Here is a 24,754-nt window from a genome sequence, read left to right on the forward strand (position 1 = left end):
ATCCGAGTGCTTCGCAGCGTAATACTCTGGTACATCCGGTTCCGCACGTCCTCGGTACATCATTACGTAGCGTGGATCGTCTGTCTATATACTGATCCCAAGGATGCGGTTTTGAGGACTGCAGCAAACTTAGTAACTGGGTTCCCCAGACAGGCCGTCTTTTCCGAAAAAGAATTAAGAATTCCGTAATTCCGTAAAAGAATTCTCGAGTGGGCAACATTAATGCACAAGCCGACCCATGTTTTTTTTTTTTGTCCTTCATATCGCAATGACGCGAATAACTGGTTGATATGTTGGTATTGATATATATTGCTATCGGTATTGATGTTGGATTGATATGTAGGTACTTCTGGCTGTATTCTGACTCTTCTATCTGAGCATAGGACATCCTGGTGAAGCCTGCGTTGCCTTCTTAGTTGTCGAATTGTAGAACTTCATTCTTCCTTCTACTCTGCAAATGATTGGAGATTTCTGTCGTATGTAGTCTTCGAATACCTCACATCCTTTCGGTTCTGCAAGTTAAGACAGGAGTACAGTAAGAAAAACAGGTGAGTTACGAATATGTCCAGCTGTAAAAAATTAAACTGGTATACCTGGCTCACAAACGGTCTGCGTCTCGTCCCCCAAGGTAGAATTCAAGCGATGGAGTATGTATTCGTTGATCACAATTTTGTACGTCCGGGAGACGTTCAAAGGCTCGTAGCGTGGAACTCGACATTCAGTGCAGAGTATCTGGAACGATTTCACTCGGTTGCCCTTAGATGCTGATGGCTCGAACACCAGTTTCATTCCTGCAACGCAGGGGTGCATAAAACAGGCGGATCACAGTATACCGGGTTAGGGCGGTTCCTTGAAGCTAAAAACAGTCGGTGCTGGTTTTATTATTTAATTCTTCGCGATAGCGCCGCGAAGCAACTGAGGCTATATAAGCGGCGTACAAATGTAGACATGTAGGGAGGAGAGCAGGAAGGAGTGGGGGTCAGAGGGGTTAGTATGCGTCCTGGGCCGACTTCATGGGGAATTGTGCCGGCATTCGTCTGGAAAATCTGCCAGAAAACTCAGGAAAAACCCCAGACAGCACAGCCGGTGCGGAAGAAAAAAAAATAATATAGAAAAGTGTGGATTTTGATTTTGGTCGCCGTCACCGTATGGACCCGAATTTCGCGGAACGAGAAATCACACACACACTTAAACAAGAACCAACAGGGAGAACGATATCATTATTCTGAATGATGATTGGCCGGGAGCGTTTTATGTGGTTAAGATCCGGTTTTGGGGATCCGGTTTGCGTTTCTGGTGGTGGCTCGTCTTGGAGCGTGTTATAGGGTGAATCTCGCTTTCCAGGGTATAGGAGGAGCGCCGTACCGCAGCTTTTCATGTGTGTATAGGGAAGACAAAATTTGAAAGGAAAATGTAAGCTACATGCTGCATTTGCATTGATGTTAACGGTCACAGAAAGGCGTAGGAGAATAAAGGTGGGCCCATTGAAACACGGGGTACACTGAAACAGTCAACGTTTCTGGTGTCTGGTGCAAGTCAACGTTTCTGGTGTCTGGTCAACCGGTGTCTGGTGCAAGCAGCTCCACCTTTCGACGGTAGCATCGTTACACACTTGTGCTCCACTGCCTCACGGTGCTGCGTATCGCCCCCGATACAACAAAAAGTGGTCCCTGGACTCAAAAGCAAATTTTCTCCGACTACACTTATTGTCCGTGTGCTCGAGCTCGCACAAGACCACCGCACAAGAACCGCAAGTACCGCACAAGAAACACGAAAGTTGGGAGAGGTGGTATGTACATCGCAGAGAAAAGCGAGACACAGCAAACATTGAGCAGAGCAAAGCCTAGGACGTCCAGGAATAAACGGCGCCCAAATACTGTTGTGGATGATTTCATGGAATATTACTGTCTATAGTGTGACTGACACCACTGTGAAGTGGGGTAGGCCTACCCCACTTCACCTGGGGTACCTGGTCCTGTGGCTACCACGGGGAGACGTCCCATGTCATCATCGCTTCTCCATTTATTGTTATTGTTGTTGTTGTGACCTGACATGAGAAGTACGAACCGAACCAGTAGTGGGTTCAGTGCAGGCTTGTGCCCGTTACTCGAAAAAAGTAATTGATTACCGTTACCGTTACTTGTACGGAAAAAGTAACTGATTACCGTTACCAATTACTGGACTCCAAATGTAATTGAGTAACGAGTAGAAAAGTAACGCGTTACTCCGGTCGTTGCTGGCTGGTCACATTGGGATTGCAGTAGTAACAAAGACCTATTATACGTTTGCCATTACTGCACGGCAAGTCCCTGATTCCTGCCTTATCCAATACCCAATTGTTTGAACATGCCAAATATGGGGCATATTGAAACACTATACCTCCAGTTGCACATGAAAAGGTTTTGGCCGTATACTGTCATGAAATATTCGCGTCATTTATATTCTACATATCAAACAGTGCAGCTAGTGCACTGAAACGTCTACGTCTCCAAGTATGTTTCGAATTATGGGACGAAAACAAACAAACAATGTTTTAACTTGTACCCCTCTTCACTACGCCCCGTTCTAAAAACGGAGGGGAGGAGGGTGATGACAAGATCGGCTCGCTGTTGTTGGCCACACAGAAGTGGGTGTCGTCACGACTATAGCTTTAAAAAAAATAAGAAGAAAGAAAGAAAAGAAGAAGAAAAGAAAAGAAGGACTGCCGGATGGGGAGGATAGAGGATGAAGGGTGTAGATGCGTAGAGGGTGCATGAGTTCGTCGGGGAGAGCAAAGTATTAGATGGGTCGTTGAGCCAGACCTGCCTTCTCGAGAAAGAGAATAAGGTTTCTTGCTTTAGCGGAACTTCACCGCGTATAGCGCGCTCTGCGCCAACCATTGCCACGAATGGTTTTTCTTTTAAAAATCAACCAATCAATCAATGGTTTTTAAGCGTGCTGTTGTATTTGTAGTGTTTGGCGTTTTGTAGTGAAGTTGCGTGCATAGAGGGTGGAACGAACAAGATTGGGCCTTTCTCAGCACAGCGATTGACTCACCTGACACCTGAAAGAACGGGGCGGCCCTGAAAGCACGGTCGTACTGAGACATGGAGTGTTCGAACATATCTTTGAGTCCTTTACCCGTTATATTTAGGACGAGGATTCTGCTGCAGAACGGAAGCGTCGTGAGAATATCCTCCCGTATCAGGTCATCTGTGAGGAATAAAAGATAAGAGAGGTTCCTGTTCGGGAGTCTTCGTTTGGCACTATAGGACAGCGCCTTAATACGGTTTAAAATTCATAAGCGCTAATACAGTGTGCTAACCACCACTAGAGTAGATGGACTATAACTACCATCCTCAACTAGAAAAATATACACAAGCAAGCTGCTGCACTCTCTGAAACAGAGCTTCATCGCATGCCACGCTCTGCGACAACCATTGCGCCGAATGATATAGTTGTCGCTTGTGATGTGAGGAGAGAGCCGGGCGTACGCCACTTTTGTGGCAATTAATGTGTATCCAAATTACCACAAGAAGCCGTATTCCGAATGGCTGTTCGTTCTGAGCGTGTTGCGCGGTGAAGCTCTCTTTTTAGATAGTGTGAGTTGGACCAACGCCACGGTCCGCCTCTCAACGTCCCATATGTCAGTTTCCTGCGTAATGAATACCATTCACAATCTTCAGTTATCCACGCGTGTTCACGCCTATTTACAAGTAAGCTGCTCGATGGCACTGACAAGATAGATATGGTAAATGTTACCAATGTTATCGATGGAAGCTCTGATGGAACCGCCGTTGGTGATGGCACCGTTCACCTGACTCCAGGACTTTCTCCTGTCTGAGACCGGGAGTCGCGTGGCATAATAATAGAAGAAGGAGTCGGTGATGCAATTGCCCAAGTTGCACTCTTCAACCCGGCACACTTTGTCAGCGGCGTCCAGGTACGCCAGTGACCTTCCCACATGCGCCTTAGTGATGTTCTCAACCGCGGCCTTGAAAGGTTCAAGTATTTTAACCATTTCAGGATCTACATAAAGAAAGTAAAGCGGGAGAAATTACTGTTTCGTACTAATGCTAATTCGTATTAGTGCTAATAATAATAATTTAATTCTCGACAATCAACACTCAAAAGATAACAGACCCGTCTAAGCCGAAGTGGCTTATAGTGCACCGAAACGCCTACGCCCCCAAGTACGTTTCGAATTATAGGACGGCTTTGTCAAAAAAATAATGCCTGCAATATGCCTGGAATAAGGATGCTTGCAATGCCGGAGAAATGTGCAGTATGAGACGAGTAATAGATCGGAGCCATTTTTTCTTTTACAAGTCAATCAACCAATGAAGTGGAAGCTGTTGTATCGACTCGGAGGAGAGCTCCAAATTGGGACTACAAGCGAAGAAATTTGATTAGTTATGGATAATTATGACAGGCTCGACGACCTGTACGAGACATGCTGCTCATTGTGTCCAAAGTCAGAAGGTCGCAAGAGCCAATAAAAAAACCCGCAGTATGTTGTACGTAGATTTACAGAATGCGCTCTCACAGTCTCTTGCATTTTTAGAGCGATAGAGCGTTGCTAGTTAGCACAAAAGGATCCTGTGCCTACTAATGTCACTGCCTAACATGTAGCCTGTTGGTTCAGCGTGTGTACTCCCAAGAAACTGAGGAAGAAGAAAGAGGAATTTGGCAAAATATTTTACATTCGGTTCGCATCATACAATTCTAAAACAGAGTCGTGGAATGATTACGCTTGCACATAATCGTGTTTGTTCGAAGCCCCACTGCATGGCGTTTTAACGCGGAAAACGTTTTTTTTCTTCCTGCGGGGGTATATGCGTATTCCATAACATGTCTCTCGTTGCGTCCATCCGTAACGCCGTTACCTCCTCACTCCAACACCCTCGCCAATTCCACTAGATCACGTGACAATAGCAGCACCGTAGCACGTCTCTCGTATAGCAGATCTAGGGTGCCTGCTCATGTTGGCACCCCCTGCGATCCCTGTATCAGCGCTTACGATGATAGTATCCTAGAATAGAATAGAAGTAGAAAGAAAAGAAAAAGGAAACGTAGGTCGCACTGGTACGACCGTGGTATACCGTCGTGCTCGTGGTGGTATCGTGCAGTGTGAGGCAAAACAGAGTTTTAGTAAATCGTACGCTATCACATTTGCGTACGTAAGGGGTAGCGTTGATGGTTCTGCGCACGCCAATAACAAAGAACTACAGCGCAAAGAACTAAAGCGTCTGAAGCAATCCAGAGCACACGCCAATAACAGAGCACAGCAGATGGATGGAGAAGCAGAGCAAGAGTAGCAGAAATTCGTCGTGGGACGAATTTAATTTCTCCCCTGTTTGTTTACATTCAACTCAATCACATTTAATAAGACGAAATATCTTGGTTTCGCATGAAACTGTAGGTCACCATCCGCAGACGAAGGAAACAGGTGCTCAGTGTGTGTGTCATAATGAGTAGCAGTTGCGCAGGCAACAGCCTCTTGAGTCTTGAATATACTATCTCGAAAATATACTAGGTATCGGAGATGTGTCCAAGATATCTCGCACGAATTACAGAATATTTGGATATTTGGTTGTCCCATTCTTAGTTACCTTCCTTAATCCCCTGGCTCATGAGGATGGGCTTTCCTTTCCACTCTGTGACCTGCCCTTTCTCGTCGAAGGTAACTTCGATATGACCGAGAAACTTGCCGAACCAATATGCTTGCACAACCAAGCCTGTGGATCCGTCGGTCCTGTTGACAACCGTCGGATAGTCGCCCACTGGCACGTTCTCTTTCGGATAGTCATTACCTGCAATTACGAAACATGCGTATGATTCCTGTAACTACCATTATGATTTGAAGGTTAAATAACGTGTACATACCTGTGTAGAGAAAGCTGTGGGTATGTCCTCCGACCCATATATCAATGTCGGGAATATCTCTGGTCATGTTCACCTCCAGGGTATAACCAATGTGGGTCAGAGCGATTAGAATGTTCACGCCCTGTTCCTTCAGCATAGCAGCTTCTTGCTTTATACTGGCTGTCTCGTCTGTGATGTTGACTGGTGCTAGGTGTACAAGGAGAGGTAATTCGTTAAGGACTCTGGCGAGTGAGCCCAGTAAGACAACCAGCTCCTTCCAGACACGACACTGATAAACTCATTGTACGAAGTCGAGGAAGACCATTGTCCAGAAGATGATCATAAAAGACGATTGTCCAGAGAGCACAATGTGCCACTCTCTATGGTACCATCACTATTCAACTCTACATAAAAAAAAAGAAGAAAAAGGAGGTTTGCTCAGGCTGGCAAGACTGTCAAAACCATTCCAAGTATAATCACTTTATACTTATATAGTGCCCAGAACAAGAAGACGCAAGGGAAAGACTGGACTGTCCCAGGCTCTTCAAACACTGGACAAAATACCATTCTCTTACTGCTCAGTAATGGGAAGGTGGCCTACAAGGGAACAAGACATGAAGGCACTCAAGGCATTGAGTGTCTACCTGAAAGAAAGCGGTATATACTGCTGCTACTTGCAGCCACACGTATCATAAGCCTCAAAACCACCTATAAATGACATGGAGCTGCAGGCGCCCTTAGAGCAGCCACCCTGCTCTAAGTCTTTCCCCCTTTTTTTCTTTTTTTAGCAGTTAATTACTACTATTACCACTTTTAGGATAGATTGGAAATTAAATTTGACAATGCGTATTCGCACTATACGTATGGTTGGTATGTATGGGCAGGACTGGGCACGACTTTTCTTTTGTGGACTCGCAGCACCTGTGCTTGGTTGCGGGTCGAGCAGCGTTTGCTCAAGTCTCGCTGGCTCCGTCAAATCAGGCCGTAGTATAAATGTGTTTTAAGTTAAAAGTTATAAGCTAAGTTCAAAGTGTCGCAGTTGTACTGCTCCTTACCAGGCTTGGAACTTGTCATCGCCTCCCTAGTTACGGCTCCGATAATTCCAATTGTTTTCCCACCCACTGTGAGCACGATGGACTTATTCGGAGTAAGGCCTTTCATTTCCTCCGCTTTACTGGTGTCAATATTGCTGGCCAATACTGGAATCTGTGCGACTTGCATGTCTTTCAGGAAAGGTGCTAGTCCTGCGGGCCGGTCATCGAATTCATGGTTTCCCAAGCACTGCATTGAGGTGCCACATTCTTGTTAATCGGTTGGGAAACTTTGCCAAATTCATTCACTTCTATCATTACTATACTGTGACACAGTGCCCTGCGTGGCCTCCAAGCTAACAGTTCTATTTCTGGCACTATACTTAGTAAGTTGTCAGAGTAACTCATTTTCATAAGCTTAGGTAGATGTATACTATCCTAATACGCTGCCGTATGTGAGTAGGTATGTAGTAGGAGTAAGTAGGAATGTAAGTAGGCTGTTCATTCTGGAGGTACTGCGCCAACAGGTGTTCTATTCAAAAACTCAGTTAGAGAGAAGGAATCCTTGACTCGTTGAAGTTCCTAGGTGCTTGTCACGGCCTCTCTAGAAAATATCTGATGCGTGTGCAAATGAGCACATTGATTTGTTCTGAGACATTCAATGCGGAAGAAACAAAGACACGATATTGTCCTGGAGCTCCTTAATGGCACTAATCAATGAAATTAAATTGGGATCTTACAGTTGCGTTATACTTCAACCCGCTGACGACAGCAGATACCACATTATGCTTGTGGACATTGTACCAGTAGGTTCCTTGGAAAACATCTCCTGCATTCAGGAAAAGAACGTTCTTCTTGGGGTTGCTTCTGAACTTTTTCACCTGATAAAAAAAAAAAAAGAACATTGAGCAGTTTTAGTCCAACATGTTTATGTACCGCTCCGCCCTAAGGGTTAGCGGGAGCGCGGTGCGCATGCGCACGACTTTTGGTTGGAAAAGGGTCTCCGGAGAGCGCGTTTGCTGAGACAATATGTCTGCCTCCAGCGCAATGAGTGCCCACTTAAACATTTCATAAAAGCGAGCGCATGAATTATGTTCCTGTCACGCGATATAAAAATGTGATATATGGTATAGGTATTGAAACATTGTTCATTATAGTAAGGAATGATACAAAGGAAACAATGCTAGAAATGCTTTGTTATACTGTGACGCAAGGAACTAACGCTATGATTGATGTATAATGTGTCTTGATGTTTCTTGAACGTAATCAGCGCAGTCCTAATGTCAGGTCTGTGCTACCTAACTGGCATTCACTGATTGGAAGGTAATGTCATTCGGTGGCCGAATTTGGGGGGAATACGTCTGCCCAAAAGAAACAAAATCTCTCGCCACCACAACCGCACTCGTAAAAATGAACTTCGCCGCATAGCACGCTCATAGACAACCACCATCTCGAATGACATCCTGCTCTCCCTTAATCAAAAAAAAAAAAAAAAAAAAGGAAGGGAGGCGTACGCCTTTTTTGTGACATTTATGCCGTTCATAATTGTCGCAAAAATGGCGTATGCCTCCCGTTTCCAGCAAATCAGGGGAGAGAACGATGTCATTCGAGATGATGGTTGGCTAGCACCGTGCTATGCGGTGAAGTTGTGGCGATCCCTCTCGCTATCACCACCACCACCACCTGTTTTAAGAGTGCGCTAAGTCAAATTGATCACTTAGGATCCTCTAGATCATATAAGATGATCTAGGATGAACCAAATTTTAAGGCTCTGCGTCTCAAGTATTTTTTTTTTTCCCCAGTCAATCGATAGTAAAGTTCGCGCTCTCCACTTCCGGGAAGTCACTGTCGTTCGAAGTGCACAAAAGCAGTCATTCATCGCAGGAATTTCTCGGTTCGCACAGACGGTCTTAGCTTAAGAATAACATTAACAGTGCAGGATTGGAACAATCTACCGGCGATCGTTGCTAGTGGACAAAATATGTCTGGTTTTGACTTCGTATTGTACCCAGGGATGAGCATAAATACATTTTGTGAGTATTTAAATATAAATACAAAATACTTTGTTGAAAGAGGTATTTAAATACTTTTCATAGACAATTTTTCGATATGAGTATTTAATACAATTTTTTAAAAATATAAATACGGTATTTTGAATACCGTAGCTATACTACGATGAATACTGTGAGGAAGATGTAATCTGGAATTACAGAAATAACGATGTACATAACAAATCAGCAAGGAAAAATACTGCCCACCCCTGATTGTACCTAAGCTGACTCCCGTAACGATTCACAGCGTGAATAACCTGTATTAAAAATAAAATAAAATCAAATAAAATAATAAAGGATCGTTCTTGGGCACTAAGCATACCGCGCTCACCTGTGCAGCGATCCTGGCCACTCCACCGACGCATTTATCCTTTTCGCTGGGGTAACAGCGGCCCCCTGCCGGATTGCTCTCCACGAAGTGACTGTGAATATCATTCGTATGCAACACTGTAAGGGTGAATTTCTCTGCCGCAACGGCGTAAAAAGCAACGGAAAATATAAGCAGAGTAGCCATCGTCAATGTTGCAGCGCACAAGTTACAGTGCAGTCGACGAAAAACGACCAGTCGGTTCGGCAGGACTCGACGACATTATAGTTGCGCGCGTTGAAATGCCGAACATGACGTTAGCAGCGCCCTTGCTTTTGGCATTGTTCTGCAAAGTTCAGAAGCATTCCTTTCTGCCTTCACGGCATACGCATCGTACATGTGTGTACTGCCCTTCAGGGGAAGTTGCAGATCGGCCTCTTACAGCTGTCGTGTCGTGTACAATTACGTAAACTACGCGGGTGGTGTTTACATCTCTCTCTCTCTCTCTCTTCAGAACACGCTGTTTTCAGCAGTACGTGGAATATATAATGCAACAACTTCCGTGCCGTTCCCCCCTCCTTTTATATATCCATCCATCCATCCTGCATTCAGCGTAAAAAAAAAAGTAAACTTGGTCACACAGACAGACTAATCAAATTGAGCAGCGCGTACTCTTCATTGCTGGGATGTATTACTGAGAAATCACTATTATAGAATTCAGCTGGTCGTTTTCTCTGCAGAAAACGTTGCACTGGCTCGAGTGTGCGTGTTCTGCTGCTGGTCGTTTCGGGGCAACACGCAACATGTCCCGCTGGTCATTCGCGCGCAGCGTACGCTCGCGAGCACTGCATCCGCGCAGGTCCACACCGGGAATATCGGGGGTGTGGACCGGAACACGAGCTCTCAAGTTCCGCTAGCCGCTCCTTCTCACATTCCTTTCCATTGTTTACACTTGGCCGCCATTGTCAACATGGCCGCCATGGAACCGGCAGACCTATACTGCAGATGTTGGATGGTTTGGATGAGTCAAGTTCGTCGAGTTCAGTCAGCTTAATCAGTAGCAGTTGTTACACCTCGCTTTATGCTGAAGCGTTCGACAATTTTTTTTTTTTTTTACCACGCCGAAGGGGAAACGTCCGAAGGTGGAAAGCTATGTATACGTCGTGGACACTGTTTCGCGCTACTCGGACGGTGATGGACTCTGACTCGGGTGGCATGAATGTGTATTCTTGCATTGTAACGTATTTTATGTTTAAAGTGGTTATTAAAGTGGTCGTCTTGCAGTCGCGACTCCATCTTGTACATCAGTTGCATCGTTTGCATGAGTTTTTGGCCATTACCAGATCCTCACATATTGATTGGTGAACGAAGACCACGGTGCAGGAAGCGATTTCAACATTGCTCTTTGTAGTAAAACCCGGCCTTACGTCACGTGGTTGACTTCTTTGAGGCGACAGGCCTAAAGGCCTCACTATGACCCCAGCAGCGCCCTCGGACACTCCCACCACCACGATCACGTCCAGCATCGTCATCGCCACTTCGATCATTCCCGTCATCTCTCATCGTCATCACTCATCATTGTCACCACTCATACTAGACCCCTATCTATGGGGTAGCGTTCCACTCCTAGAGTGGAAAACCTCCCCACTTCATCATCACAATATATATGTTGTTGTTGTAGTAAAACCGCCAGCAAAAGTGCCCGGAGCTGTGACATGGCGGACAGAATTTGTGCATGTTTAGGCAGGAACATTGTTAACTTGTATACTACATCGCCCACCCCATCACCATTCAATGTATGTATGTATGTATGTATGTATGTATGTATGTATGTATGTATGTATGTATGTATGTATGTATGTGTGTGTGTGTGTGTGTATATCATATATCACTGCTACTCTTACGTTGTTCTAATACATTTGCATGTGATGTGTAGTAACACGGCTTCTCCCAATGCGTTAGGGTTCATAAAAACAAAACAAAACACAATTGAATTTTACACGTATTACAACATTTTTCAGCTTGTAATCCAGTCGACAGCTCAAGGTTTTCCACAGAGACCTTTCCCATAAACTAATGCGGTTGTGCAACATCTCGAAAACCTGCGAGTCATATAAGCACCTGGACTTTGGTGTAGAATGTAGGGATGGAACGATATCTATATTCTTATCAATATTATCTATATTTTATGTACGCAATGTTATTTATACCTTTAAAATAACGATATTTATCGATGAAAATATCGATATTCACATCGATATAAATATCGATACGCATGCTGAAATATCAGTAGTTTTGCCTCTGCGCGAACAGGATGTGAAAAAAGGAGCTAGTCAATGAGCTTATCGACCAAACAACATATTTTTTCCTCTCTCCCTCTTGGTTTGGTTTTGCTTTGGTGGTGAGGAAAGGTTGGGGATGCGCAGACGGTTAAACAACAGGATGCCGATATTTCATGCAAACATGTGATTAAGGGCATATCAGTGTTGACAATCCAGAATTTGTGAGCCACATTGAGTTCGAGTCGAGGGCAGCAAACGCCAAGCTCTGGTATACTAGACGCGTGCTCTTTTTCCGCGTGTTTAGCACTGGCACTACGTTGACGAACGCATGTGCTTCAGGTAACCTACACGAGATGGCGCTAGTGGACTCTGACTCTCCAAAAGAGGAAAGGAGAGAGAAAGAGAGAGAGAGATAAAGGAGGCAGCTTTGGGAAAACGAAGTCGAAACCGAAACCGGTGAAAATTGCGACTACAACCAAAAGGTAAATTTTCTCTCACAAGTTAGGTGGTGGTGGTGATGCTGAAAGGGCTCGGCGTTGTCGGCCTCACATATGTGGGCAACGTCACGACTGACGCCCTGGGGAATGTGCGTCAAGGGCCGACTTCTAAAGGAACTGTGCCGACATATATGTCTGAAAGCGTCTGAGGAAAACCCAGGAGAAACCCCAGACAGCACAGCCGGCCCCGGGATTCGAACCCGGGTACCTTCCAGCTACGCCGCAGCTCGATACAAAGGGACAACCATTAGGCATCTGTACACCTAACAGGAGCAGAGTAATGATGGCGCAGAGTGGCATGTGTTCTACATACTCCACCCGCTCATTGCCACAGTTGCTTCGGTGCGCAAATAATAATAATAATAATAATAATAATAATAATAATAAACACTTCGCCGCATAACACGTTGAGGACCAATCAAATGATATCTTTACAACTCCAGATTTGTGGAAGGGGAGGGACGTACACGCTTTTTGTGACAATTACCGTAACTGCACAAGTGTTACAAAAAAGGCTTGTCGTTTTCAACATATCGCAGCGAGAATATAATGTCATTCTTGATGATGATTGGCTATGAGCGTGTAATGCGGCGGAGTTCTGTTTTAAGATTTTGCATCCCAGGCTGCGACGAGCATCTTCAACAACGATGCCCCAATCTGCACCTTATATTACAAACAAATTATTTCAAAACTCTGTACAAGGACGGGATAAAGAAACCACCCGTTTCAAGTTTGCTTTGACGGTGAGGCCCAGACACGTACGGCTTGGGACAAAAGTTTACGGAACACCCGTGTATCACACTTGACCATCGGGACGAGCAGATACAGATAGTTAGAGATGGACAGAGAAGCGGGTCGCCCGTTTCTTATTCAACCTCTTCCGGCGTAGGGGCAGTAGGGGCAGTAGGGGCGTAGGGGCAGTAGGGGGCGGATCCGATGAAGAAATACGCCAGTCCCGTGTACCGTAAACTCTTGTCCCAAGCCCAGGGTTGAAAAAAAAATCCGAATATTTTTAAAAATATAAGTGGGCTTTTTTTTTTTATAAAACCCGGATATTTTTGGATATTTTTGGAGAATATAGACAAGTGCGACACAGAGTGAAAACAAACGTGTTTTGCTGTTCAAATCTTGCTGTGCTGTGACATCTCTTAGTTTCGGTTTATGAAACTGCCTGTCCCAGTAACATTGAATGAGTTTCCATTGTTTTCCGAAAGGTAGGGTCCTATGCACGCGTGGGTGTATGGTGTTTGACGCTACACCCCTGGATTAGCTGTCGTACTTCAGTTACAATGCCCTCCAGGAAGTAGAAGAAAGCCTCTCCCTGAATTGGCAGAAGTAGAAGAAAACGGGGAAAAAGGTTAAATCTGAAAAGTTCGAAAGTCAAGTTAAAAAGTTAAAAAAGTTAGAAGTTAATGTTGCGCGTACCTGGGCTTTTGTAAACAGCGAACACTACAATAAAATAAAGCGGGAGTTTTCTGTGTGACGTTGAATTTAAATTGTCTTTCACATCGCATCTGGACAAAATCTAACAAAAATCCGGATTAAATTGTGTGGATAAAAAAAAATCCATGTGGATTAAATCCAAACAACCCTGCCCAAGCCGTACCATGTGTTGCATGAGCATTCACCGGCCGTGACAGCTCTCACTAAAAGTGCAAGGTCATAATGGCGCCTGTGTATATTAGTCAAACGCAGCGCTGGTTTACGAAAACTGCTGGTCGCAAAGCAGTATACATTGTTGGGCTATAGTTGGTGCATTGCAGTACACAAGATAACGCTATAAGAATAGACGAACTATGTACTCTGTGGTCGTCTGTTCTTAGCGCTATCTTCTGTACTGCACAGGTCGCACCTTGCCCTCGTACACTTGACTGCTAACACTCCCACGGTCAGTTCCCACGAGCGGCAAATTAGATCTTCTCTGACGAGGACGAGACGAGACCACGAAAAGACAACACTCATAAGCTTCAATATATATCTCCCACGTAGCCTATAAATAGCCACACGAGCGTGCATTTTAACTCTTCCAACGCCAGAAGGCTCAAGATCGGTTCGCGGGGCCAAGTGATCAGGATAATCGACCGTCATTTATACTAGTGTCAATACACTAAGCTCTAATTATCGTCAACCCTTTTGCATGCCAATCCCCTAGGCCACGCTTCGCCCCAAGTAGAGTTTGTAAGGCCAGAAAATTATCCGCCTAATTTGCGCTATGCGCACGGCAAGGGCAAGGATATCAATGCATAAAGGGCTTTGCCTCGTAGTATATAAGTGGTTTCTAAGAACTGTGGAGGTTCTTATAGTAGCAAATATTAGAAACCAACGTGCTTTCACCGTCGCGGTCAAAGAGCTCGTGCAAAGCTGAGTCGTGATACGGAAAATATTTCTGATCCACATTCGCGTCTTGCATTGCATTCCCGGGCCATCTGAACGCCTGTGCTCGAGATGACCTGTCTGGAGCGTTTCTTGCGGTTCATTGAGGTCGTTAAGTAATTTTTTTTTTCAGTGCACTTAACATTTCTTTCGCTCTGCAAAGCAGGGGATGAGATGTGTATGCGTATGTTCGTGTTCGCGGAGCGGAACAAGCCCGCAAACGCGAACACGGGGCCTGACACTCCGCATGCCCGAAGGCACCACACCAGGCGTACTTGGGTATCGTACACGAAATTGAGACGTGCATCTCGAAATGACATCGGCGACAGACCCGACACACGCCGTCATGACTCCACCTGCACTCTAAAGAGAGAACTTCACCACATAGCACACTCTTAGCCAGTCACCATCCCGAAAGACATCGTTCTTCCCCCTGATAGGTTAACATCTGGAGGCGTACGCTGTTTTCGAACACTTATGCAACTCAAAAAAAAAAAAAAAAAAGGCGTACGCCGCATACACCTACGCATACGCATACGCGCATACGCGTACGCCGGAGGCGTACGCTGTTTTCGAACACTTATGCAACTCAAAAAAAAAAAAAAAGGCGTACGCCGCGCGCTTTCCACTAATCGGGAGTGATACAGGTATCATTCGGTGCAATGGTTAAGCTTCACTGTGCTCTGTGGTGAAGTTCTGTTTTTAGAGTGTGTACCACGATGTCCCATACGCGCAGGAAGTTGGGTATCCATCTCCGTCGTAACCTTCGTATTTCCTGCCCTCTAAAAACCGAACTTCACCGCATAGCGCGCTCTGCCCCAACCATTGCCACGAACGATAGGGTTATCGATAGGGGGCGTACGCCTCCCTCTCTCCTCGAATCAGAAGCGATAACCGTATCATTCGTAGCAACGGTTGGCGCGGAACGTGCTATGCGGTGAAGTTTTGTTTTTAGACTGTTTGCGCAATGTGGTACTCTTTTGGGCAGGATTTCCTGAACTTCGGGGATCTTTCCATAGTGGGCTCCACTTTGAAAGTCCAATCCCGGTACAAGGGTCCATACATGACCACCACACCAGAGACCGTAGCGTTAGCGTTTGCCGGTTAGGATGATCGCCTTCCATGCACACCGAGACTGGAGATGTGACGCAGGCTCGAACGCATACACCGGTTGGGCTGTCTGAGGTTTTCCCTGGGTTTTCTGGCAGACTTTTCGGGCGAATGTCGGCACATAATCCCCTCTGAAGTCGGCCCAGGACGCATACTAACCTCCCTGTCACACACAAAAAAATAAAAATAAAAAATAAAACGTACACGGGAGCCTTATACAGGAACATCAACCGCTCTTTCGCAGACCGAAGCCGTGTTATCTTGTGAAATTGTGTTTTAACAGTGTGCTAATACGTGATTTTATTAAATGAAAGAAAGAAAAGACAAAAGGAAGAGAACACCGGAAGGGGCCTCTAACAAACTGATACGCCCCCCTCCCTCCACCCTCCCCTGGCCGACGGCCCGCATACAGCGCATGATTGCTGAACACCCAGACACAGACTTCCATGCACTTGTTCCAGTGGCCATTAGCAACCACATTATACGACCTCTCTCTAGGCCTAAAGGAGGGAGCCTCACTGACCCACCTACCTTGTCCTTCATTGACGCAATCGCCGCCTATCTGATCTCACTTGCATTAGCGCGGCGTTCATCAATGGCTGCCACACCTCCAGACGAAATGATAAGAGACCACTTCCGGGGCTGAGAGCTTGTTGGCTGGACAATCCCACTGATTTCGCAAGGGGGGCCCCTGCGCCGATCTCCCGCCGGCGTCTATCATCAGCGTCCGCTGAGCAACGAGGTGCGTGGGGTGAGGCCGCTGAGGCTGTTGATTACGGAATACAGATGCGAGTGTAGTGATTGGTGAACCCTCTATTGGGGTGGAAGCGGCCAAAAAATATGGGCATCGATAAGAAGGAAGCTCTTGCAACAGGGGCTTTGTGGGAGCCCCGTCAATCGAGCTATCTTTACTCAGCAAAATCGAGTTGTGAAAAGAAGAAAAAGGAAGAGAAAGAAAAAGAATAGAAGAACAGAAAAAAAAGACAAACATTATGTCATACCTTCTTTTTTTTCTGCACTCTTAAAAATGTTCACCTGTGAAAACGGAGGGCGTACGCCATTTTTGTGGCATTGTGCAGTTCATAATAATATCCACAAAAATGGCGTACGCCCCGCGTTTTCATCAAATCAAGGGAGAGAACGTTGTCATTCGGGATGACGGTTGGCTAGGCGCGTGCTATGCGGCGAAGGTCTGTTTTGAGAGTGTAGCACTATACTTGCAGGGCATAGCATAATACACTCTAAAAACAGAACTTCACCACAATAGCAAGCTTTGCGCCAACGAATGATACACTGTTAGAAATGAACTTCACCTCATAGCACATTCCTAGCCAACCATAATCTCGAATGATATCGTTACCAGCTCTCTGATTTGTTGAAAACGGGAGGCGTACACTTTTTTTTTGTGACACTTATGGACAGCATACGTGTCACACACACAAAAGGCGTACGCCTCCCGTTTTCAACAAATCCGGGCAGATAACGATGTCATTCGAAATGATGGTTGGCTAGGAGCATGCTATGCGGTGAAGTTCATTTTTAAGAGTGTATGGTTATCGTATCTGATTCGAGGAGAGAGAGCAGGCGTACGCCTTTTTGTGTCAGTTATGATACCGTCTATCCAAATTGTCACAAAAAAGGGCGTACGCCACCTCTCTGTTCGAATCAGAAGCGATAACGTTATCATATGGGATAATGGTTGGCGCACAGCGTGCTATGTGGCGAAGTTCTGTATTATAGTGCAGCGGGGCAGCATCTCAGTTCGTCATACATGTAGAATGTGAAAAGGCTGATAACGTCAAGAGCTGTCCTCGCAATCGTCATCACACATTGACATCCTATACATGGACTTCACCGCAGGACAATATAACAGGATTTAAGCGCATAACGCGCTCCTAGCAGGTGGTCCAAATTATCCGTAGTCCTACCATGCGGCAAGTGCAGCATGAGCACAAACACAAACAACAGCACAAACAACACGCAGCGCAGTACGTGTAACATCACAGTACCATTACTTAGCAAAAGGAGCGTGCGCAGAAGAGGAGACACAACCTCCTGTTTTCAAGAAGTCAGGAGACAAAGCGATATCGTACGTGCAGTGTCGTATGGTAAAGTTTTATTTTAACGGAGTAGTTAACCACAGTATTGTGTTAATCCCCAAGCGGGAAAAATTTATCCTCGGACTGCCTCTATTGACGTTGCTCATGATCGTGAATGCTCTAGCGTATACTATGCCATCAGGAAACGAAAGACGGACGGAAATCCGAAGCAACAACAGAATCTGCACGAACGAAGGCAGTGCAAGGCAAACAATCGACGTAAAGACAACGATTATCATCAGTCACACAAAATCGAGAACGAACCGGAAGGGGAAATACTTATCACGGGGTTAGCTCCTCAGAAAGCTTACGTCGTCCGCAACAATAAGCGCGACATCTGACACTGGTATAGCCGTTACACCTATAAGACGAAATTTTCTTCGCCGGTTCATTGACCTGCACGCCGACAACGTATCGAAAGCTTCCTATTACGTGATTTCGTGACCACCGGCACAACAGAGCGCAGATCAATTTTCTCAGCCACATTTTTTCGAGTCCAAGCCGGCAAAAGAATCTCAGAAGATGAGTCGGAATTGGGAAGAACGGAGCCAGTAAAAAGCCATTGACCCTTGGCACTGGACAGGGCCACAACGCTAGACACGGCACCCAGTGTTCATTGTACCGTTGCGTTCGGTGAGTACTACAATTCTGAGAGTTCGACACGGAAGTTTTATTGCGACGTCACTAAGAAAAATAGAAATGGAGGCGAATGAGAGGAAAGGGTAAAGGCACGGTCCCTTGGTATATAGGAAAATCGATCTGGCAGATAGATAATCCACGGAGGCGGAAATAAGAGGAGGATAAGGCTGCCGATTATCGCTTTAAAAAAATGCGCACATTTTGCATTAAGGAAGTGGAAGCGACAAATAAATCAAAATTAATGTAGATAATAACTTCTGCGAGTGAGGCAAGAAGAGGCAGTTCGTGCCAGCGCGACACTGTTCGGAATCATGGCATTTGATATCTGTTTGAGTGTTCAAGGAATTGAATTCGTCACCTGACCAATTTGGCTACTCACACGTTGAGCCTCTTTCCCACCACATATACAACACACACCCTCCCCCTGTATGGCACATACACCTCTTTGGGCTGCATAACGTATTGGTAATGCCATGAATGATGTCCATAGGATTTTATTGCAAATGCTTCTGTAACTGAGCTTGATGATGAATTGCGAAGTGGAATCGGCGCTTATGTTATTTCTTTGAGTGAATACGCACACACACACGGAAAAAAAGGAAAAAAGAAAGGAAAAGCGAGGTGGTCCGACACATGTTTCACAAAATCCTTGCACGTATATAGAATGCATTTATATCGCCCGAGACCGCCCGCGAATTTTGTATTTCCAGTTCGTCTCGCGCGTGGCTTGTGACATTTCTGCATTGCACGATGCTATCAGAGACACATCAAGTTGAAGCCACAACACGATCGCCATCGTCATCGCAAGATCTGCTAATGAAATCGATGGAAAAGAGCTGACACTGATGCGGATGCGATGGCCTGACTGTCGCGTCTACCGGGCCAGTCTGGGACAGCGTGCTGGTTGAGGCAGTGGAGGTGCTTCGGACGGACGGACGGACAGACGTAACAGAACAAGTTCCGGTTACGGTCGCAAAGAGAGTTAGAGGGAGTGTTTTTTTTTAATGCGTTAGCATTAGAAGGGTCATGTCAAAGAAAAAAATGGCGGTGTCGATCTGCGGACAGACGCGCAGACGGTATAGCGCGCGCCGAGCGGAGTAGAAGTTTCGTGGCGTGCCAGATGCGCGGGCAAGACTGATCGTGCGGGTGTGTGCGGGGAAGTATACACAAAAACGCGATTCAACGAATGGGCGCCGCCATTAGTGCTGCCACCCCGTGGTAGTCATAGGAACTGTGCACATCTGGACTGCCGTTTGCCGAGTTCCTTCATTTTCCCGTGTGTGTTTTCGTTCATTTTCGTGTCCGTTCGTGTTCATTTCATGTCCTTTCATTTTCTCCCGCTGGGAACCTGTGTAGAAAAGATATCATCACGTGAACAAGTGTGCATATCGCACGCGGAAGCAAGCAGTCTTCTTTTTCCGTGATGTTTCGAACATTGATAGCTACTCAGATGTTGCCCAGATGACTAGTTATAGGGAATGTTACGTTTTTATCGATCATACTCATTTATGTCATTAAAGACGGCGACCACCAGTATTCATCCCAATGGGAAGACCGATTTTGGCAGTCCACCCCTGTTGTGTCGTCGCTGGGAACGAGGCTACAGAGCGCACACAGACTGGTGGTTTGAGAGTAACGCGACAAGGTCTTGGCGGGCCAAGTAGGCGACAAAGGAAAACAGAATGCGATAGACGGCGACGGGCTGCCGAAACTGAAGAGCAACGTAAGTAAAAGAATGAATCAAAGAAAAGAAGCAAGAGAGAAAGGAGGAAGCAAAAGAAGGAATCAAAGAAAAGAAGCAAACGAGAAAGAAGGGAGCGAAAGGCTTATGCTAACGCATTTCCAAAGGATGCTCCGATGGATCTTCCTAAAGTTCATTATGTCAGTGGTGATATGGATCTCCTTCGAAGCTTGAAAAATTTAACGCCGTTACGTGTTAGAAAATATAACGGAAAGGTTCTATTGTGTTATAACAGTGGCAATCGACTTTCAAGCGGTGTGCATTGGCGAGTAAAATTTGAAGCGGTGGTACGAAAGATTTTGATTCAGATGCATCACTCTACCATGAAGCGCGAGGGCGCGGGTTCTGCGAATAATTTCTTCAAGTATTTGAGGTATTCTATTTTCAGGTATACGTTAAATGGAATTAATTATCGTCCGATAATCATAGGAAGTTCAATGAATAGTAATCTGAAATACTTGGAGAAACGTTCAAATAAATAACTAAATTTGGATTGTTTTTAGTACTGTCATGCTTTGCTACAACCCCCGCAGTTCGTGGATGATAGTGATGTGATTGAAAAAAAAGAAAAAAAAAGAAAAGAAAAATGGTGGATATGAGTCGCAGTTCGTTTTCAAGTTATGTTCGTTCGTTCGAGCTTGCAGATGAGCTCATACTAGGACCTGTATGGACGACTTCGTTAATGCATCCAAGTACAGATCACAATCTATACAAGACATTCAGTAACACATAAATAATGAATTCCACAGCCTCCCAAACCGGACAGTGCAAGATATAACACTGTTTTAAAATGACCAAGCTTCGAAGTTCTTGCACGGTATAATCGTTGGGGAGGAAAACCGTGAACTATTTACACGGCCTACATTCTATTTGGGATGCACTAGGAATCATAAATATACGTCTGAGTCGTGGGTTAGCCGCTGCAAATCGCGGGACAAACACCGTCGTGTTTTCGTTATTTTCTTTTGTGAAACGGGTGATAATTCTCAACTACAGGATATAGTATATAGTGCACACCACGTACATCGGCGTTGTTTCGCTGTTCGCACCGGGAACTGCTCGTCACGAAGCAGTCGAGAACTTGTAAAAGGCGTGCATCTTGATATGTCTACCTACAATGTATATGGTTACTGGGCGGAGTCTTCATGGTAATACGTGCATCATTTGTTCGGGTTGGAAAGGCTTCCGCTGTCGAGATAGCTATATAGTGAGCACTGGTAGTTAGATGCATGGGTGAGCTTGTATACGTGTATGCAGTTGGTATAGACATCCGGGCATTTTCGAGCAGATATCGCGTGTCTGCGGAAGTGCGCGATTTTAGGCGGAACTCCATCGAGGACGGAGAAAAAATAATCACATAGGGAAAAGGGAGATGCTGCACTGACAGAAATTAGAAGAATAGCACAGTTTAAGAAGCGAGAGCAAACAGGGTGTTTCACCTAACGTGATAAAAAATTCTAACTAGTTTTGTACTCGCCGGAGGATTGTGGGACTTTCGGCAATCACCTTCTATGGGAACTTTTGCCGCCATTTAGGAAAACTTTGGGCAATTTTTAATTGCGGGAAATTAATTTTTGTCAATGGAATTTTGAAAATTGCCAAGCGAACCTCACTTTTAAAAAAATAAATAAATATGAAGTCCTCCACGGATATCCACAGATCAAACAAAAACAAAAGCACAGTATCGCAACAGAAATAGTCTAAGAAAATAGTAAAAATTCGGCTTTAGCCCCTGCTTCATTGTCGCAAAGAAGAGCAGTATATAGCATGCAGGACAGTGTCGCTGCGTGACACACTATTCATTAGTTAACCTTTAACACATTGCGTAAACGTTGATTTCCTGCGTGTGAACTCGAGCTATTTTAGAGGCTCTGCAATTTGCAAACGTTGCGCATTAGCAACGTTTGCAACGCGCAAGCGTTTACAACGTTATGCAAGTTCTAGAATAGAATAGAATAGAAACAGAAAAAGAAAAAAAGGAAACGTAGGTCGCACCGGTGCGACCAGCTGTTCCATGACGCGTTGGTGGTTCTGCGCATGCGCAAAACATAAAGAGAGCTTCGCGCAGTGCGCAGAACCACGCAGCTATCCCTTACGTACGCAAAAGCGAATCGCGTACGAGTACGATGTACTATAAAACTCTCTATTGAGTATAACTGGTTACGTTACGGCAAAGTACTTTTTGTTTTTCTATCGAGCGATATCGATGAACGATAAGATAAACGAGTGTTGAGTTACCGTAACTTTTCTTTTTTTATTATTTATTTCAGTTGCACTTACAGAGGGGGAAGGTGTCTTAAGCTGGATTATGGTGGCTGACATACGAAGGGCGAAGGTAAGATAAAGTCTCACAACGGATCTGTATGTTGTCTGTATCTGTATCGTGGGGTTTGTTTTCCCGCCTCGGCGCCACGTCGATCGTCTGGCTTGATTCTCGTTCGTGATTTGATTGCGCTGTGTACCAGCAAATCACACGAGAGCATCGAGTGACACATCGTCGCTCGTGCATTCAAATGTAACGCAGGAAAATATATAGTGCGATAAGCCGGTGTGTCACGGTGGTCATGGGAGATGACGGAACCGGACGACGAGGAGTTTGTGCGTGTGTGAGGGGGAAAGAGAGAGAGAGAGAGAAGGCTGTTCGTAATGATATCATGAGCACTTTTACGGGAGCCTCGCTATCTCGCGATCTGCGGTTTCAAGTCACGATATGTTGTCGAACAATCTGAACATGGGATCAAGCGGCTTTAAAATTTCGTGGGCGTTTTGTCAAGTCGCAGCGAGAAAATTGGGTTGGTTCGCCGGGAAGTGCACTTTGCGTGTGATAATTCGCCCGGAGAGGAAAAGTGAGACAGCTGTCTCCGAGCGACCTTAATCTGGATCCCAGTCTGGATCTAGAACCGTGAATAATCTTGTATAAAACAATAAAGAGTTCCTCCGCTCAGGTGTATTTGCTTCCGGGTACCGATACCCGTCGAAACGAGGATAGGTTGCCGAATAGTGGGAGTCTTTCTAAATAAAAGCCCCCTTGCGTGCGTAACGACTCTTAAGCTGTGACACAGATTCTTTATATTGGGCTGTAAGTACACACTCTTGCTATAGTAATCGGCTTAGTGTAGTCCCCTATGAGAGAAAATTGACTAGCACCGTTAGGGACTTTCACTTCCAATTACTGCACGGTGACCTAATTTCCGCGCCGTTGACGTGTGCTCTTTTTAGTTGTATTTATTACTTCTGAATTTGATTGTGGAAGGCTACGAGGCAGATAATGCTATAAAGGGATATATTCAGAACGACGGCATACACACGCAGTATACGTGTGGTGTAATCAGGTGTATATTCCGAGATAACATAAAAGCTACAGTTACAGAAGTATGTCTCCGCCAGCGAATAATGTACTCCGTGCGTTGGTGATGTTTGTGGTCATACCTGGGTAGTAATGTCATTACTGTCATGAAATTACAGTAATGAATTACTTTTTGTGGCAATTTGTAATGTAATGCATTACTTTTGACATTGTGTAATTCGTAATGTTATTTAATTACATTTGGGCAGTAATCTTAGTGACATTACCCATTACTTTTTACACAAGAATCGAGTCTGTGTTCTGTGTTGGCACTTGGCAGAAAGAGAGTTGGCAGCTGGCGAGTTAAAAGAACTCCAACGCCCACAATGAGTTTCCACATCCTCAACATCGTTACGACTAAGCTCGCAGTAATGACTTTGTAATGTCATTACTTTTTCGTAGTAATTGTAATGTAATTTCATTACATTTCAATTGCTGTAATGTAATTTAATTAAATTCTAGCTGGAGTAATGAGTAATGTAATTTAATTACATTTTAGAAGTAATTTACCCAGGTATGGTTGTGGTGGTCGTGGTGATGGACGCTCAGACGTACAACGTCACTGTTGAGGATTAAGCTGTTCGGAAAAGGAAGGAGGAGGAGAAGCAAGGGGGCGCAGACCTATAGGGAACGTTTTGCAACATTTGTAAGAAAAGAAGAAAATGTTGTTAGTAGTAACCTCCTTCCGTTCTTAACCGTGTATTCACACGAGCGACATCCTCAAAGTTCCGTCCCGTGTTATGTTGAGCACTCACACGGTGCGGAATATCAAGAGTGGCGTACCGTGCATTTAGCAGACGACACTTTGCAGACGACACCGTCAGCGTGTTTTTCTGTCGTCTGCTACGGAGTATCTTATAGCTGTGTAGCAGGATATTCCCCACGGTTAGCAGTGTACATGAAGGCACGACGTTGAGAGCTCGCGCTCACGTAACAGGAGAGAGCTATGACGCTTTTCGCATCTTCCGCTTCTGGGGGAATGTCACTCGTGTGTATACACGGTTACAGTCACGACCATCGCAGGTGGGATTGTGCCCATTGGGAATGGTGTATGCTTGAAGTTGGTGAATGCCAGGCAGACGAAGAAGCCGATTCGCATCTTTTGTTAGCGCGACTATTTTGCGCGCTCGCGTTTTGTCCATTCGGGCGCCTGGGTGGGATTTAAAATGGTCGCGTGGAAGTGGTCAGTATTAGATAATCGCCAAGTGCTTCGTGGGTTGACAGCTGACACGTTCAGATATAGATGTCGCCCCGGGAAGTAATATGTGCCCTGAGGAGCAATTACCGAGCCCAAAGACGTGCTGCCTCCCGCTTCGAAGGGCTCGCTGCCACGAAACGGACAGGGACACCGGTTGCAAAAGGGGACACAAACACCCGCGGCTCTTCCCTTTTTTTCTTATCGGGCACCGTATCAGTTTCTCCGCACCACGAAGG

At 45.3% G+C, this 24,754-nt stretch overlaps 2 protein-coding genes across 3 annotated transcripts in view; one reads left to right on the top strand and one right to left on the bottom strand.

Moving 5' to 3' along the window:
* Positions 1–24,754, top strand: part of LOC135400086 (ras-related and estrogen-regulated growth inhibitor-like protein) — a 134,690-nt gene that overhangs the window by 18,696 nt on the left and 91,240 nt on the right. For both annotated transcript variants that reach the window (XM_064631824.1, XM_064631825.1), the window contains exon 2: positions 22,245–22,309. The gene's annotated coding sequence lies outside the window, so the exon portion shown is untranslated. The remainder of the gene's footprint in view (positions 1–22,244; positions 22,310–24,754) is intronic.
* Positions 292–9,575, bottom strand: LOC135400084 (protein 5NUC-like). The gene is made up of 9 exons (XM_064631821.1): positions 9,258–9,575; positions 7,616–7,756; positions 6,900–7,125; positions 5,866–6,051; positions 5,592–5,792; positions 3,742–4,008; positions 3,037–3,192; positions 594–791; positions 292–512 (listed from the first exon to the last, which is right to left on the bottom strand). Exons 1-9 carry the CDS (start codon positions 9,438–9,440, stop codon positions 370–372), a joined length of 1,701 nt encoding a protein of 566 aa, XP_064487891.1. The 5' UTR covers positions 9,441–9,575; the 3' UTR covers positions 292–369.

Source organism: Ornithodoros turicata, chromosome 7 (genome assembly GCF_037126465.1).
Source record: "Ornithodoros turicata isolate Travis chromosome 7, ASM3712646v1, whole genome shotgun sequence".
Lineage (NCBI taxonomy): Eukaryota > Metazoa > Arthropoda > Arachnida > Ixodida > Argasidae > Ornithodoros > Ornithodoros turicata.

Coding starts and splice junctions, on each gene's coding strand:
- LOC135400084 (XM_064631821.1), bottom strand. CDS start 9,440: ATGGCTACTCTGCTTATATTTTCCGTTGCTTTTTACGCCGTTGCGGCA. Junction 6,052..6,899: donor GATGACAAGTTCCAAGCCTG/GTAAGGAGCAGT, acceptor TTGTACACCTAG/CACCAGTCAACATCACAGAC. Junction 5,793..5,865: donor CCACAGCTTTCTCTACACAG/GTATGTACACGT, acceptor TCGTAATTGCAG/GTAATGACTATCCGAAAGAG.